At 34.9% G+C, this 17,730-nt stretch overlaps 1 protein-coding gene across 1 annotated transcript in view; it reads right to left on the reverse strand.

Moving 5' to 3' along the window:
• LOC150092354 (beta-catenin-like protein 1) overlaps nucleotides 1-17,730 on the reverse strand; it is a 162,824-nt gene that overhangs the window by 129,908 nt on the left and 15,186 nt on the right. Inside the window, exons 2-4 of the mRNA XM_090414879.1 lie at nucleotides 12,498-12,618; nucleotides 10,307-10,380; nucleotides 3,449-3,555 (exon numbers count right to left, since the gene is read on the reverse strand). Coding sequence (XP_090271005.1) covers nucleotides 3,449-3,555; nucleotides 10,307-10,380; nucleotides 12,498-12,618 — 302 coding nt within the window. The remainder of the gene's footprint in view (nucleotides 1-3,448; nucleotides 3,556-10,306; nucleotides 10,381-12,497; nucleotides 12,619-17,730) is intronic.

Genomic DNA, 17,730 nt, shown 5'->3' on the forward strand with positions numbered 1-17,730 from the left:
GGATAGATCACAGTTGCATGGAATTTGATAAACTCCAGGAAGAGATAAAGTTGAGATAGAATCTTTATATACAATGTACCTCTCAAGGAACTTTAAAATTAATTGCTGACTTCTTTCCTGAAGACATTATAAAACTTTTCGATTTCGTAATACATTCTGGACATTTCGTATGTCAAAATATATTTTACAGCCAAGCAGAAGGAACGGCCATGGGAAGTCCTCTTTCTCCTGCTTTAGCCAACTTTTATTTAGAACATTTAGAAAAAGTCCTCTTCTCATCTATTTTCCCTCAACCATCCTTTTGGGTAAGATATATAGATGACATCTTTACTATTTGGCCACATAGCAAAAACTCTTTACCTTCTTTTTTAAACAGTATCAATTCCTTACATCATCGTATAAAGTTTACTATGGAAACAGAAGAAAACAACCAGTTATCTTTTTTAGACGTTCTCCTCATCTGGTCACCTTCAAATATTCTTACATCTACAATATACAAGAAACCAATGTTCACGGGTCGTTATATTCTTAAAGAATCAGTCCATCATCCATGTCATAAAACAGGAATTATAAAATGCCTCATCAGAAGAGCAAAAACTACTTGTTCTACTTTTGATTATCTACAGAAAGAACTTTCTACTATCCAACAAAACATGAATCTCAATGGCTTTTCTGAAAAAAGTACTCAACTTCTCAATTCTTATAATCCTCCACAAAACAACAAAGTTTCAATACGTCGAGTGCCAATTCTTTATATCTCCGGTATTTTTGAACCTATCGCAAGAATTTTAAAGAAATATGATTTACCAGCTACTTATTCACCTATTAACAAATTGTCTTCTCATTTTCCTTATCCTAAAGACAAACTCTCAACTTTATCTCTTCCTGGAGTTTATTAAATTCCACGCAACTGTGGTCTATCCTATTTTGTACAGACTGGACGTTCTCTTGAAAAAAGAATCCAAGAACATCAATCCTCCATTCTTCACAACAAACCTGAAAGGTCTGGATTGGCTCAGCACGGGATTGAAACTGACCACAACATCCTTTGGACCAGGACTCGCCTCTTACATAGATCCCGTTATAGGTTTGAACGTTTATTCAAGCAAAGCGTGGAGGCCTTGCTCCATCGTCCCAACCTGAATCGTAATGACTGTATATCTATATCAAAAATCTAGGAAAGTCTAATCAAGATTACTCATTAATTTTTTTTTTTTCCAATCATGTCTCTACTTCAAAATATTGCGTTTCATACTTAGTGATATAACATCATGCGGCTTGTTCTATTTTAAATGATCTATTGTTAATATTCTAGCTTGTATTTTTTATAACTGTTCTTGTAATACCACTGAGGATGGTCTGCTATTTGAAGACCGAAATATTTGGTTAATTAAATATCTTTCTTGTGTTTACGTGCATTTACCATTCAGTCTTATGTCACAAGTATCCTTAAAACAGCAAATACCATTCCTATCTTCTGCAGCTTGTACAACAACTTATTACGGACTTTGCAAACACTTTTGCAAAGTCCAAGAATCTCCCTTATCCAATTCACTTGTTACCCTATCATAAAATACAAGTAAATCGCTAAAACAAGACCTACCCTTCACAAATCCTATATCCATCAATCAATCCTGTATTCTACTCCTACACAATCTCTCCAAAACTGTAGACTACACTACAGATACACAGACCGGTGTCTAATTGGAAACTTCTGCCCTAGAACCAAGCTTGTGAAGTGGTCCTATTTTACCTTTTTTCCCCCCAATCCACCCACAGACAAGACATTAAATAAACAGGTCAAGGGTAGAGTCAATTGTTTTGTCCATTCCTTAAAAATATGTGGTGATATGTCATCCATTCCCACAGCCTTATTAATATATAACCATCTAACCCAATCAACACCTGATACACCTCTGATTCTCCCACTTCTAATTCTCCTAATACTTGCCTCCCTTTTACAGATTGTGCAGTGTCATTTACACCAGTATGATATACACTGATAAAGTGCTCATTCAATAATTTCACTATATCCTTTGTGATGGTCACTCTGCTACCATGACTATACACCATGTCAACCTGCCATAATTATTCCACCTCTTGCTTACCATATAACAGAAGAATTACCTTGACTTATCCTTGGCCTGACTAGCAAATTTCCTCTTTTCTTCAAATGCACCTTTCTTCCTTTTACCATGCTTGTTACCTTCCTAGCCTGCACTTCATACCCCTCATGCATCTGGTTGCTAACCTTGTATCTCCTCCTTGTAACATTTTATTTTCCAACATAGCTTTCTTGATTTCACTGTTCATCCATTTCATTCTACTCTATTTACTCACTTAACTCTTGGTATGCAGTTATACACTGCTTGTGTCAGACGCAGCCTTATGAATTCCCATGTACTATCAATATCTTTTCTGCACAGCTCATCAACATCAACGTATTGATGCTAATTAAACACAAATTATTTAAAAATCATTATCTTTGTAAGAATATGTTCTTTAATTATGCATATAAGAACAGTATAATTATTCATTATGACATAATAAAAAATGAAAATACAATATAAAGAAATTCTGAAAGCTTGTAGGCCATCCTTGTAGAACTCAAGAAAATGAAATACTGTAGTTCAAAAGCACAGTCCACACTGCTACTATTAGCCCTCCATCAGGAGGCATACTTCCCTTAGGGTGCCAATCTCAGAAGATCTGTGAATTATCCAATCCTGCTCTTTATCTACCTGATAGGTTGATCTAATGGAGCATCTGCTTATCTAGTTTTAGTGATTAACAGCTTCACTTTCCTGCTGATGGGTGGTGGATTCAAATCCTTCTGTGACATGGATATTTGTAAACTTCTTCCAGCATTGGAAACTTATCACATTTACTTCTTCCTTCATCCCTCCTCCAGCAAAAAAATTACCACTTTGTGAACATTTGCCAAAAATGCAAATACTGACATAATGCAATACATAATAGTAGCAGCAGCTTGTGAAATAATTATAAGCTGCAAACAGAAACAACAAGCTAAACAAATGAGAAATTTACAATGTAAAAATGCACCTTCCAATGATGCAAAATGATTAATTTAACTGATTAATACAACTTACATATCCAAAAATATTTCAATGAATATTTCAAACACTTAACATAGTCAAACAAAACTGAGTTTCTTTACACATTTGTATTTCAGTTTCTGCATACTTGTAATAAAGAATGCAATTCTGTAAACCATAAAAAATGTACACATTTGGGGGACTCATCCTGGATCAATTAAATATTATAGTGCCTTTTACAATGTTAACGCTAGTGTATTTACAAAGAAGTTAATTTAACATGGCAATTAACAGGAAAACTGCAAATGTATATAGTACTTCCAATTTTCTCTACATTTAAAACTGAATTTCAATTTCTTGGTAATCTAATAATAAATACCAAACATATTCACCTTTCTGGTAGATCAGGAAACTTAATACGCAATTCCTGATTTTTAAGTACTTTCTTCTCAAAAGATAATATAAGTCGTTTTAAATTTGTCTCATCCAAAATTTCACCCTGCAATACAATAATGAACTTTTAATAGGAAAATCAACTCCAAATTAAATATAATCTGGTTATTACAATCCACATTTTTAAAGCCCCAATAAGATCATTATGCAGCAGATTATTATCAAGAAACTACAGGGTGTTTCACTCATAGGAGACCCGCAACATCATTTATTACAGACATAATATACAAGATAGGTAAACGTAATTGTCATAATTCTGGTAGTACATATCTTGAGAGATGTCCAACATATCGCATCACAACAAATGCTGGAGGTGACCGCCTCTTTCCTGCAGGCACCTGGCAACCCAGGATTCCATATTTGCGAATGTCTCAATTAGGTGACCATGGCTGTCGTTGTCAATTGCAGCAGTGATGTTCGCTTTCAATTGTTAGTGTGCATGGTTTATTGGCATAGACCTTTTCCCTTCAACATGTCACACAAGAAGAAGTCTGGAGGACTGAGACCTGGAGACCTTGGTGGCCATATTCCTTTGGAGATTATGCGATCTTCGAAGAAGAAGCTGGTTCTAACTGACAAAGAACTTTAGGCCTATGTCAGTTGTAACCTCCAAATGAAATATGACCACCAAGATCTCCAGATCTCAGTCCCCCCGAGGCTTCTTCTTGTAGGGTATGTTGAAGGGAAAGGTCTATGCCAGTAAACCACACATACTCCAGCAACTGAAATAGATCACCGCTGAAATTGAAGACATCAGTCACACTCAGCTAACTGAGACATTCGCAAATATTGAGGGATGGGTTACCAGGAGCCTGCAGGAAGGAGGAGGCCACTTCCAGCATTTGTTGTGATGCAATATTTCTCGAAGTATGTACTACCACAATTACGTTTGCCTATCTTGTATATTATGTCTGTAATAAGATAACTCAGGGCCATCTGCGAGTGAAACATCCTGCATAACATAAGGTTTAAATATGATCTGGTTAAAAATTGAAAGATAAAGAAAAGATCATTTTTTGTTTTGTTTTCATCAAGTTTTCTATATGTCATTTACTTGGATTTTTAACTTGAATATAATACACATGATGCAAAGAATGCAAAGTTGGTTAACATAAAAGAAGTTTGCAAATATCCATGCCACAGAAGGATTCGAAACCACCACTCATCAGTGAATGAATTATGATTAAATAATCCAGTAATCCTACTCCAGAGACTAAAACAAGGTATGCTTTAGGAGACATAACTTTGTCAACTATGCTAAATGTGAAGCCATTGGAACACAAAGGGTCTTTCATACCTTACCAAAATCTACCAAACCATTTATAATCATCAAATTCCTGACATGCTGCCCTCAAGGGGTGTACAGAATATTATTATTATTACGTGACACCTCCAGGGAGTTCAAAAACTCATTGAGGGAGGGCATCTACTCTACAACTCCACCACTCACTCAATCCACCAACTACAACGAACAACAACTACACCAACGGCATTTACCACTCACCACAACTTTCACAATGACAAATATCCATGCCAAAGACGGGATTCGAAAACCAGACTTTTGGCTGGAGAGGGGATACTCTAACCACTCAGCCAACTAAGCTGGTCATATGATATGACTACTACATCATGAAGAACTTACATCATTACTAACTTCCTATCAACAAATCAATCTGTTATCTGTCAAGACTCCAACATTATCATATCTTATATTTTTGTTTTCTAAGGCAATTTTTACTGTATCAATCCATATATATTTTGGCCTTCCTCTAGGTCTTTTTCCTACCAACCTGGCAGAGAACACCTGTTTTACTAATCTTTCCTCTCCCATTCTGATTAAGTGACCATACCACCTGAGATTAGTTCTGCTAGCATATTCCCAGATGCTAACCATGTCAAGTTCTTTCCTAATATCCTCATTTTTAATATGATATTGCCATTGATGTCATCTGTTCAAGTGCCTAATCTTGCTCAGGACTCTCATATCTGCGGTCTCTAGTTTTTGGTCAAGTGTTTCATTTCTAACCCAGTTCTCAGATCCAAAGTTAAAATTGGTTTGAACACTGTCTTGCATACAGCTAATTTAGTGTTTTGACTAATTTCTCTTATTCCATATAAATTTATTCAGTTGACATCCTACAATACCAGCTTTGTTGATTCTGTTGTCTATTTCCATATTTAACTTACCATTTTCACTAAAAAATTGTGCCAAAAATTGCTGAAATGTTTTACTTGCCCTATAGGTTCTCCATTCACAATGCAGTTGATATTTTCAATGTTTCTGCCTACTTTCATCATCTTTGTATTGTTATTGCTGATTTTCATACCAAATTTATTATAACAAATATTCAATTATTCAGGAAATCTTGCAGACTTGTACTGAATTTATTTAAAAGTATAACATCATCTTCATAAAGTAAAGAACTGAGATTAACTTCTCCAATTTTGATATCAGGTTTAATACTGCTTTCCTTCATAATGCGATCCATATAGATAATGAGTAACAGAGGGGATAATGTACATCTTTGTCTGACACCAGATTTAATATCAAACCATCTTCCTGTACAGCAATTCTAACTGCTGACTTACAACTTAAATAAAGGCTAAGTATTGTCTGATATAATGCCCCACTGACAATGAGACATATTTGGGCCTATGGTCCCACAGAAGGTTCTACTAAGGTAGAAGTGGAGGAATTTTTCCAGGTTTTAGAAAAAAGCAAATGACACAATGAAAAAGGAAAAGTTGGTCCTTGTTGGGAATCTAAATAGCAGAGTAGGAAATGACTGTCAGACATATAAAAATATTTTTGAGAAATCTGGAGAAAAGAGCAAAGCTAATAATAATAATAACAAATACCTGTTGGATGTCTGCTCAGGACATGGACTGGTTATTATTAAGACAATGTTCCAACATAAAAATGTGACAAATTTACATGGAGAGAAGAGGTAAGGAATAAGAAAAGTCTCATTGACTATATTATTGTTGATAGTGATGTTTACCCACTGGTGCAGGACACTAGAGTGTAGAGGATTTGAAATTGGAAGTGATCACCATTTAGTCTTGAGCAGGATAAAATTGAATTTCATACTGAAAACAAGAACATGTAAGAAAGTTTTAAAGCGAATAAAAGCTGAGCAGCTCTCAGATATAACTGTAGACTAAAATACACAAACATTATTGAAGAAAAAATGAAAAGAGTTTGAGAACAGGAACTAAATCTTGAAGATTCAGTGGCAAGCCCTGAAGAAAACATTGTTTGATTCAGCCAGAGAGGCATGTGGTGAGGTTGTGTGCAAGGATAAAAAAATCAGAACTCCCTGGTGGACACAGGAAGTTAAAGAGGCAGCGAAGGAAAAGAAGAAAGCATATCAAAAGTCCCTGGCAAATAAGTCAGCTTGTGCTCTTAGAGAATACAGAGACAAATGTAAGAAAGCTAAACACGGCATAAAACTAGATAAACAAAAGTCATGGGAGGACTTTGGCAAGAACATAGAAAATAAATATCAAGAAGGTGGCAAAATATTCTGGAGGTTGTCGAAGAAGCTTAGAAATGGAGGAAAGAGGGCTGGCTGTAAAAGGAGTTAGAGATGATAAAGGTGACATGAAAACTGATGAAAAAGATATCCTTGATGTATGGAGTAATTACTTCGAAAAATTGCTAAATGAAAGAAACAGTGATGACAGCACGCTAGTAAAAAAACACTCAACAGACATGCAATCAGGAATACATATATCCATACTTGAAGTAGAAAAAGCCATCAAAAGACTGAAATGTGGAAAGGCAGCAGGAGAAGATGATATTCGACCAGAGATGCTCAAGTATGGAGGTATAACAGTCTTACACTGGCTGCACTGCATAGTTCAAAAGTCCTGGACAGAGGGACGAATTCCAGATGATTGGAGTAGAGCTCTCATATATTAAAAGTAGAGTACCCATATATAAAAAAGGGAAATAACACTGAATGAGAGAATTAGAGGTATTTCCCTACTGAGTGTTCTTGGTAAGATTTATTCAAGTATACTTGAGAAACGGTTGAGAAGTATTGTGGAAGGGACGCTCAGTGAAGAACAAGCTGGATTCAGGCCAAATAGAGGCTGTCATGATCAAATATTCACATTACGACAAACAGTGGAGAAATCATGGGTATATAACAAAGATCTGTATTTAAGTTTTGCAGATCTGGAAAAGGCATATGACAGGGTGCCAAGAGAGAAGCTGTTCAAAGTGCTACAGTTGTATAGTGTCGATGGAACATTATATCAAGAATACTTAGTCTTTATTTGAGTTGCAAGCAGTTAGAATTGAAGGAAGTACAGTTAGATGGTTTAATGTTAAATCTGGTGTCAGACAAGGATGTACATTATCCCCTCTGTTATTTATTATCTATATGGATCACATTATGAAGGAAAGTGGTATTAAACTTGATATCAAAATTGCAGATTGTTGGATCCTACATTCTACTCCGATATATATTCTAGCTGTTGACTGACTCCACATTCGAAAACAGAGAACATTTATTTTTAATTGCGCCATTCTATGTTCTAATTTGCATAAGCAACATTGTGAATTCAACCATCAGCTAGCACAATATTGTTATCAACTTAATTCAGGCCGAAATTCTCCTTATTATATATAGGGTTCCCGCTAAGATTTGAACTATTTTAATGAGCGGTGCAATGAAAGAAATCAGGCAAACACAAGATTCAACTCAAATAAAATTATTTAATGCTTTAACACATAAATTTACATTAAAACAAGAATTTCTAGCAGGGATAATACAATTTAAGAATGAATAAGTTCTCATTAAGACATTAGTAATTTATTCAGCTGAGTATATCATTTACGATTAGAATCTATGCATATAAATTCCACTCTTCTTATTATCAAAGATTCCAAACTCAATTTCACTCTAAACAAAGCTATCGTTCAATATACTACAAATACTGATTCAGTTTAACTATTCAGAACGATCACAAAGCACAAGTCATCAGACATTCAATCAGCAACCTTTAAGTTTATCAATCTAACACAATAGTTCTCAGAAAATTCAGTCTCAAATTGACATTGCCTTCTCACGTAACAGGCTTCTTTATATCACACATTCATTCTTGAATTATTAATCCTGAGATACTTCATATATTATGTTTACGAGGAAATGTTTCACTATATCACACCTTCTATCTTGAACTGTTAATTTCAGCAATATGAACTATATCATGCTCTCTAGAAACAAGCTTCGCTACTTCGCTATTTCTCAACTATTTGTTGTAAAGTGAAAATCTGATCCTGACAGCCTCTATTTGGCCTGAACCCAGCTTGTTCTTCACCAAGCTTCCCTTCCACAATCCTTCTCAACTGTTTCTCAAGTATACTTGCATAAATCTTACTACGAACACTCAGAGTAGGAAAATACCTCCGTAATTCTCACATTCAGTTTTATTTTCCTTTTTTGTATATGGATACTATGAGAGCTTAACTCCAATCATCTGGAATTTTCCCCTCTGTCTATGCCTTCTGAATTATGCAGTGCAGTCACTGCAAGACTTTTATACCTACATACTTGAGAATTTTGGTCGAATATCATCTACTCCAGCTGCCTTCCCACATTTCAGGTTTCTGATGGCTTTTTCTACTTCAAGTATGGATATGTATTCCTGATTGCATGCCTGTTAGTACTTTTTTCAACTGTGCTGTCACTGCTTGTTTTTGTGCAGATCCCTTAATTTTCTCATTGCCAAAACACTTTTGTGGGCAAGTGCATTGTCCTGATGAAAGATTTTTTCTTCTGCAAACCGGGTCTTTTCACGAATTTCTTTGTCTAGTCTGGTTAAAGGATCAGAATAATATTCCCCGGTTATTGTTTTACCCTTTTCAAGATAATTAATAAATAAAATGCCTTTAGCATCACAAACCACCAATGTCATGACTTTTCCTGATGATAGAACAGACTTCATCTTCTTTGGTGCTGAACAACCGGCTTCTGTCGACTGTTTTGACTGCTGTTTGAATTCTGGTGTGTAATGGTGAATCCAAGTCTCATCCATAGTAATAAATCAATGCACAAAATCAGTTTTATTCTTGTTAAAACGTTCCAAGCATTGTTCAGGAATTTTTATGCAAGTGCATTTTTGACATGCTTGCTGTGAGCAAGCATGACACCCATCTTGCACAAAGCTTTTTCATATGCAATTCTTCATGCAAAATTCCTACACGTTCGTTTAAAATGTCTATACTCTCAGCAATTTCACGCACTCTGATTCGCCAGTCATCCAATACCATATCGTGCACTTGATCAGTGATTTCTGGTGTTGTTACACTTTTTGGACGTCCTTCATGTGGATCATCTTCAAGGCTGGTATGGCCACATTTAAACTCGGCAGCTCATTTCTTCATTGGTCGAAAACGAAGGAGAAGAGTGTCCATAAACTTTTATGAACTTCGAATGAATTTCTTTTGCCATTAAACCTTCTTTTACAAAGAATTTTATAAACACATGATACTCAATTTTATCCATTTCAAGGGATACAGACAACACTTTTGCTTCAGACAGCTGTATAAAACAAACTACTTGTTTGTTTAAAATGACTTGTTTGTATTTAATGACTAGCAATTTTACATGGATGCTTATGACAGATATATCAACTTTGAAAACAAAATCTCTTGCCAATAGTGTTGCCATATATGGTCGAGGCTGAGAAATTTTCGGACCACCCTTGTATGCATTAAAAAGATTTTTTTTTTTTTTTTCTTAAGTAAGAATTATAACAATAAAATAAACTATTTACACACTTACTTCAGGATTTTCTTCAACACTAATTTCTGTTCCTAAATTTTCTTTATTGTCTTCTTCAATCTTAGGTATAGGAGCTGCAATGAAATATATCTTCATCTAGAATAAGCTTACTAAATCTAAGTCTTACTAAATTATTGCTGTTTGCTGTAAACAAAAAATAACAAATTTTATATCTGATCATAATCATCATGAAATGCTTTATATGTATCTTCATGGATATTAAATACAGAACAGTATGATAGTACTACGTGATCATGCACTGCAACTACTGTTAAACTTTTCTACCTTTGTATTTGACCATTTCTATCTGAGCACTTTTTATATTTGAAGTATTAAAAAAAAACATTCATAAGCATCACATTATGCAATATAACTGAATTTTTAATCCAATTTTTTAATAATATTGAGGGAACAATAATGAATTAGAGTCATTTGACTTCTTACCTACTTGGTAAGAAGTCAACATGGATGGTGAATAGGCTTGCAGCTATCATTAGCAAGAAATCAAAGAACTTAAAATAATTATTGTTTTTATTGCTAATAAAGGTTTCAAAAATTCACTGTTTTGGCATCATGACCATTACCATACCACTGATATGGTATGGTAATTAAGCTTTAATTTAGCTTCAGACTTCTGAGTTAGATCAGTGACTGGCTGTCAGATAATATCAGAAAGTTGTATATGGGGCATACAGTATCCTGTAAGAGGAAGGCTAGTGGTGTACTACAGGGGTCAGGTTTGGGATCATTGTTGTTCAATTTGTATATTAATGATATTGGGATGAGTTTAACTAGTGATATGTAGCTCCTTGCAGATGATGCAAAACTGGGGAGAGCAACGCAGAGTCAAGCAAATGTTATGGCCTTGCAGGAGGACTTGAATAGTTTGCATGGATGGGCAAAGTAGATGGAACTATCAGTTCAATGTTGCAAATTGTAAGATTTTGAAATTTCATAAGCAACGATGGGATGTAAAGTATACACTTGGTGAGGAAACTTTAAAAGAGGTAGAGGAAATGAGAGATCTAAGAGTGGTGGACAAGGACCCGAAATTCAAGGGCCAACACTGCACAAGTTGTGAAGATATCACAATGGATAATGGCAATGATGTGGAGGACCCTGACATGCAGAAATAAAGAGGTTATGATGCCACTGTATATAGTCTTGACTACTAAATCTAAGTCTTACTAAATTATTGTTATTTGCTGTAAACAGAAAATAACAATTTTTATATCTGATCATAATCATCACAAAATTCTTTATATGTATCTTCATGGATATTAAGTACAGAATAGTATGATAGTACTACATGATTGATTGCAGGGCTTTCATGATGATGAGGATATGTTGGAAAGAGTCTGGAGAAGATTCATAAAGGTTGTCAGTGGTCTTTGGAATGTGGAGTACAAGGACAGATTGAGAGAATGTAAATTGCAAAGCCTTGTGAACAGGAGGAACAGGGGTAGGATATGATTGAGACATAAGTTAGTCAGGGGTTTTTATCAGGTTGACATGGAAAAGATTTTTCACAAAATGGGAGAGGGGGTATAAAACAAGAGGGCATTGCTGAAAACTGTATAAAGAGGGTGTGAGCAGAGGAGAGAGGAGCAGGTTCTTTGCATAGAGTGGAATGCATTGCCTGAGAATGTAGTTGTGTTGTGAATGTAGACACACTGAATCGTTTTTGGTCGATTGGTAGAGTCTCTGCTACTAATGGCCCATGCAAAAAGTTAAGCAAGTTTGAGCGTGGTTAGTAGTTGGAAGGGATTCAATTGTTCGATGCTGTTGGCACACTCTCCCTCGATGAGTCCTTGGACACCTTGGAGGTGTCACATAATAATAATAATTTTAAGATACAGTTGAATGAGCATTGTGTGCAATAGTGTGTACCTCCCACAATGAGTCTCTGACTCCATGGAGGTCAGATGTTAATAATAATAATAGCCATTACCATACCAGTGGGACAATATTAATATGGAATAATTAGTCCAGATTTGCATGTAACAAGCATTTTAATCAATAATATAAATGCATACACCTCGTGGTGCCATTCTGAACTGTTCAAAATGGTTCTGTTTGAATTTTTTTTTTTCTCTGATTTAGTCCTGCATATGTCACTCAACATAGTCTTAGTAAATCTTCTAAATAAACAAAATATTTTTCTTGATTATTCATGATACAAATTATTTACCTGGTTTCTGATGTTTTCTTTCCAGAAGAAATAATTCTGAGAAATTAGCCAATCTTTTGGATCGTGGCCTGATCTCTATATCCTCCTCCTCTGGAAGGCTTCTTTTGGGTTCTTTGGCTGGCTGTAATTACCAGAATGATATTAGAGTGCATATGAACCAAACACTTTATTTTCCATCTCTGACAGTTTTTATATATAATACTAATTATTATTTTTTTATGAGCAGAATTTATATCATACTTCATAAATTATCTTAATAACAAAAAACGTGTTTATTTTAAGACATTAAGAATTAGTGCAGTCTATATGCTTTGGAGGGATGCATGATTTAGGGATATTAATATTTTATTGACTTAGTAAGAAATTGTTGATGTATAGACTGTTCTGTACATGAACTAATCATCTGACAGAAAGGCTTACAAGTTGGCTATTCATAACTATTATTTTTGAGGAAATTACAATGTATGCTGAATATCAATTACAATAACTTTAATTAATACTTCAAATATTTTGGCAAAGTTCAATTGCCATCATCAGGGAAGACAGAACAATGATATGTGCATGCAAGAACTAACACTGGATAAATGAAGCTGAAGAAAGGTAACAAAAAGTTGGGCCTAAAGTCCTAAATGGCAACCCTAGTGGGCTAAATTGGGTGGTCTTGCCACTGGGCTGAAGATCTGAGGATGAGCACTTTTCAAATTTGGGCAATTCCATGAAATCAAATCTGTTGGGGTTTGGAAAATTTCTCAGCGGGCAATTCCAATTTGTCAGGCAGATTCCATGTAACCTCTCATATTTGTATTTGCTGCAGAGTTACCTTCTACCAGCATATCCTGTGGCAGGTGTCCAAGCAAGGCCAACAAGTCCAGGGTGGCCATAATGGTGGAACTGGATGCAGCCCATGTTCAGAAATGCTGATATTGGTTGTCCTGCCCGTTTGGCCATAGTAGGATAATTTGCAGCTGCAGGATAGCCAATATCAGCATTTCTGAACACATGAACTACATCCGGAGTGGCCATGAAGTTCCACCATTATGGCCACTTTGGACTTGTTGACCATGCTTGGACCCACCACAGGATATGCTGGAAGAAGGCCAATCTACTCCACTGCAGCAAATACAAATATGAGAGGCTATTCTTGGAATCTACTTCAGGCCTGAAAACTTTCCAAACTCCAACAAATTGAGGTGCACGAAACTGCCCCAAACACTTGGGAGGTGCTCATCCTCAGATCTTCAGTCCAACGGCTAAGACTACCCAATTTAGTCTAGGAAACACCATTTAGGACTCTAAGTCCAACTTTAGTTGCCTTTAACTCAACCTCATTTACCCAGTGTCAGTACTTGCATGCACATATCATTCTGTGTTCCTTGATTGATGACAATTTGACTTTGCTGAAATACAGGAATTATTAAAGTTAATAATAGAATGAGCACTTACTGAATGTTAATGTAATTAATATTCAGTAATTTCCTCAATTTCCTTAAATGCTGTAATTTCCTCAAAAATAATAGTTATAACTAGTCATCTATAACTCTGCATTCCAATGTAAAGATGCAAATATATTTGTATGGAGAAAACATACAAAAATTATGTTTAAAAAGTTTCAAAGAGAATCAAAGTATATTTAAAAGTACATAAAGTAAGCTGGCCTTTAGGAAGAATACAAAAGATTAATAATATGAAAGCAACAAAATATTCTTGAGGTGATTGAAAACACTAAAATATGGAGGAAAGTATCTATAAAAAAAGAATCAAAGATGACAAACTGAAGTAAAGATATTCGGGATGAATCCTTATTTCAGTAGGATTTTTAAGAGAGATAATCAATGACAGAACAGTGGTAGAATAAATTTAAGAGAAATGTAATCAGGAATACATATCATAACTTGAGATAAAAAAGCCACTAGAAACCTGAAATGTGAGAATGCAGCCAGAGTAAATGCTATTCAAACAGAAATCTGGAAAGTTTTCCAGAGGTTGCACAACATAATTCAGAAGGCTGGATAAGAAACTCAAATTCCAGATGACTGAAACAGAGTTCTTATATTACCAATCTACAAAAAAAGGTAAAGGAAGTAAAATTGAATGCGAGACTTAGCAATTTCCCAACTGGCTGTTCCAAGTAAGATTTATAAAAGAATATTGAGAAAATGCTACGATAAATTGTGGAAGAGTAATTTGGAAGAACAAGCTGAGAACAAATCAGATTTGTTCTCAGCTTGTTCATCATCAATTTATCAGATTTTCACTTTAAAACAAAGAGCCAAGAAATCATGGGAATATAACAAGGACCTTTATTTAAGTTTTCATGAACTGAAAAAGACAAATGATAACGTGCAAAGAGAAAAGCTATCAAAACACTACAATTATATGTTGTGAATGGGACATTACAGAGAGCAATATACTGCCTAAACTTAAGTTGTACCTCGGCAGGTTATGACTGAAAGATGAACAGGAAGACACTTTAATAGAAAAGACAAAGCAATCTCCACTATTACTGATCACCTATGTGGATCACATTATAAAGGAAAGTGGCATTACTCCTCATATAATATTAAATATATTAATCTCAGCTCCTTACTTTATGCATATGATGTTATACTCCTAAAATCGAGTACAAGTCTTCAGAAATCTAACTGAACTGAATAATGCCACATTTCAGCCTTATAAAAAGATAAAGTGAGATGAGGTGTAATGACAGAAACTGAAACATGAGTTGGTTACTTAAAGTAGTTTGAAAGAACACAAATGAAAGTGAATGTCAATGGGACTGGAACCAAGATCTTGTGTATTTGTGAAATAATTTTCTCTTCTTGTCTTTTTTTTTTATGATTACAGCTTGAGGTGAGTTGAAATTGAGAAGAACGTGGGATATGCAAAACTTTGTATTTTATTAAGTTCTAAACATTACTTCACTTATACTCAACACTCCTAATATTCTACACTAGATTCCATAAAATTAAGGCACAAAGAAAAAAGAAGTCACAATAACTCAGGGGAGAGGGACATATGAAAGTTAGACACATTATGTAAAAAGTGATGCTGAGTCTGGTTATCATATATAAATGAGTGGCATGGTAAGCGGTACATGCAAATGACAACAGCATAATTTAAGCAGAGGATTGCGGAGTGGTTTTCCATTTTACATCTGAAGTAAGAACAAGACATTCATGACAGCAAAATGCTGAGATATAGCTGCAAGGCATCATTTAACTGATGAATTCAGGCAGTAAGCTATCATAAGACTAGAGTCAGTCAGGTGGAGGTAGCTAGATGATTGTATGCGACTAGTTTCATGTTTCACAGACTACTTCTTTGTTGACTTCGGCTTAAGCTCTATAACCCTTTACATGTTTTGGCTTGCTTCACAATATTTTTCCATTGTATTCTGTTCAATACAATACTTTTCCAATTCTTAACTTTGACCCTGTGGAGGTAGCAGTCGAAAAAATTGCAGCATAGGTCAGGTGTATCTGAGAAATACATTTTACTAGTATGTGCTAAAATGCGATAAAACTTTAAAAAAAAACATTGCAAATATAATACACGATGGTTTATTTATTTTCAGTTACAATCTAGAAATTATTGAACAAAAACAAAGAAAAAAACACCACCTAAACCAATAATATACTGACATCGGAGTTTGCGGTATCTCTCAGATACAATTTGCTGTCAAATATCACTTTCACTTTTGCATTCGACTCTATCATTCTCATCATCGGACTCAAGTAACAAAATCGCTGAATCTCTTCAACATCTGATGGATTATCTAATCGATATATTTTTCTAGCCATTTTCAATGATAAATAAAAGATAAAAAAAAAAAAACTAAACCTATACTACACTGACATCGGAGGTCACGGTATCTCTCAGATACAATTTACTATGAAATATCACACACCTTTACATAACATGTGTTAAACCAAAACTACCGCATAAACAGTGTGGAATATATCACTCGTAATATATGCATGCACAGCTATTCATGACCTCCAAGCTACACACTGGATATGTGTAAGAATATTTATTTAAACAATTTGTTTGTATCTGTTAGATCAGCCACGACCTCCACAGGGTTAAGAATTCCAAGGTCTTTCTCGACCTCATCTAACCATCTTTTTCAGGTCTTCCTCTTCTTCTTTGTCCAATTATTTTCCATTTATATTATATTATATATATTTCTAAATGGCCTTTCCATGCTATTCTTTGTGCCTTAATAAATCTAGCAATAACTTCTCCATTTATTAATTCGTTAATTTCACCATTTGTTCTTATTCTCCAATTGTCATTCTTCTCTTTAATTGGTCCATAAATTTTTCTCATTATTTCATCATCATCATCATCATCAAATTCCTACCATGTACCCTCAAGGGGTGTACAGGATATGATAGTAATACATGAAAAATTTACATCATTACTAACTTCCTATCTACAATTTTCTTCCAGATCAGTCTGTTACTTGTCAAGACTCCAACATTACCAGATCTTATATTTCTATCATGTAAGGCACTTTGTACCGTATCAATCCACCTATATCTTGGTCTTCCTCTGAGTCGTTTTCCTGCCAACTTGGCAGAGAACACTTGTTTTGCTAATCTTTCCTCGCCCATTATATTTAAGTGACCATACCACCTGAGATTAGCTCTGCTAACGCATTCCTGGATGCTGACAATGTCAAGTTCTTTCCTAATATCCCTGTTCTTTATATGATATTGCCCTTGATGCCATCTGTTCATGCCTCTAATCTTTCTCAGGACTCTCATATCTGCAGTCTCTAGTCTTTGGTCAAATGTTTTACTTCTGACCCAGCTCTCAGATCCATAAGTTAAAACTGGTTTGAACATTGTCTTGTATACAGCTAATTTAGTGTTCTGACTAATTTCTCTCTTATTCCATATGAATTTATTCAATTCACTTCCTACCATATCAGCTTTGTTGATTCTGTTGTCTATTTCTATATTTAATTTACCATCTTCACTAAAAATCGTGCCTAAGTAGCTGAAATGTTTTACTTGTTCCACAGGTTCTCCATTCACAACACAGTTGACATTTTCAATGATTCTGCCTATTTTCATTGTCTTTGTCTTTTTATTGCTGACCTTCATACCATATCTATTACAACAGTTATTCAATTTAGTCAGAGAATCTTGCAGACTTGTAGCGGATTTATTTAGAAGTATAACATCATCCGGATAAAGCAAAGAGCTGGCATTTACATCTCCAATTT

The sequence above is a fragment of the Typopeltis vanoorti genome, chromosome 26 (genome assembly GCF_054136105.1).
Source record: "Typopeltis vanoorti isolate ZY-2024b chromosome 26, IOZ_Tvanoo_1.0, whole genome shotgun sequence".
Taxonomy (NCBI): domain Eukaryota; kingdom Metazoa; phylum Arthropoda; class Arachnida; order Uropygi; family Thelyphonidae; genus Typopeltis; species Typopeltis vanoorti.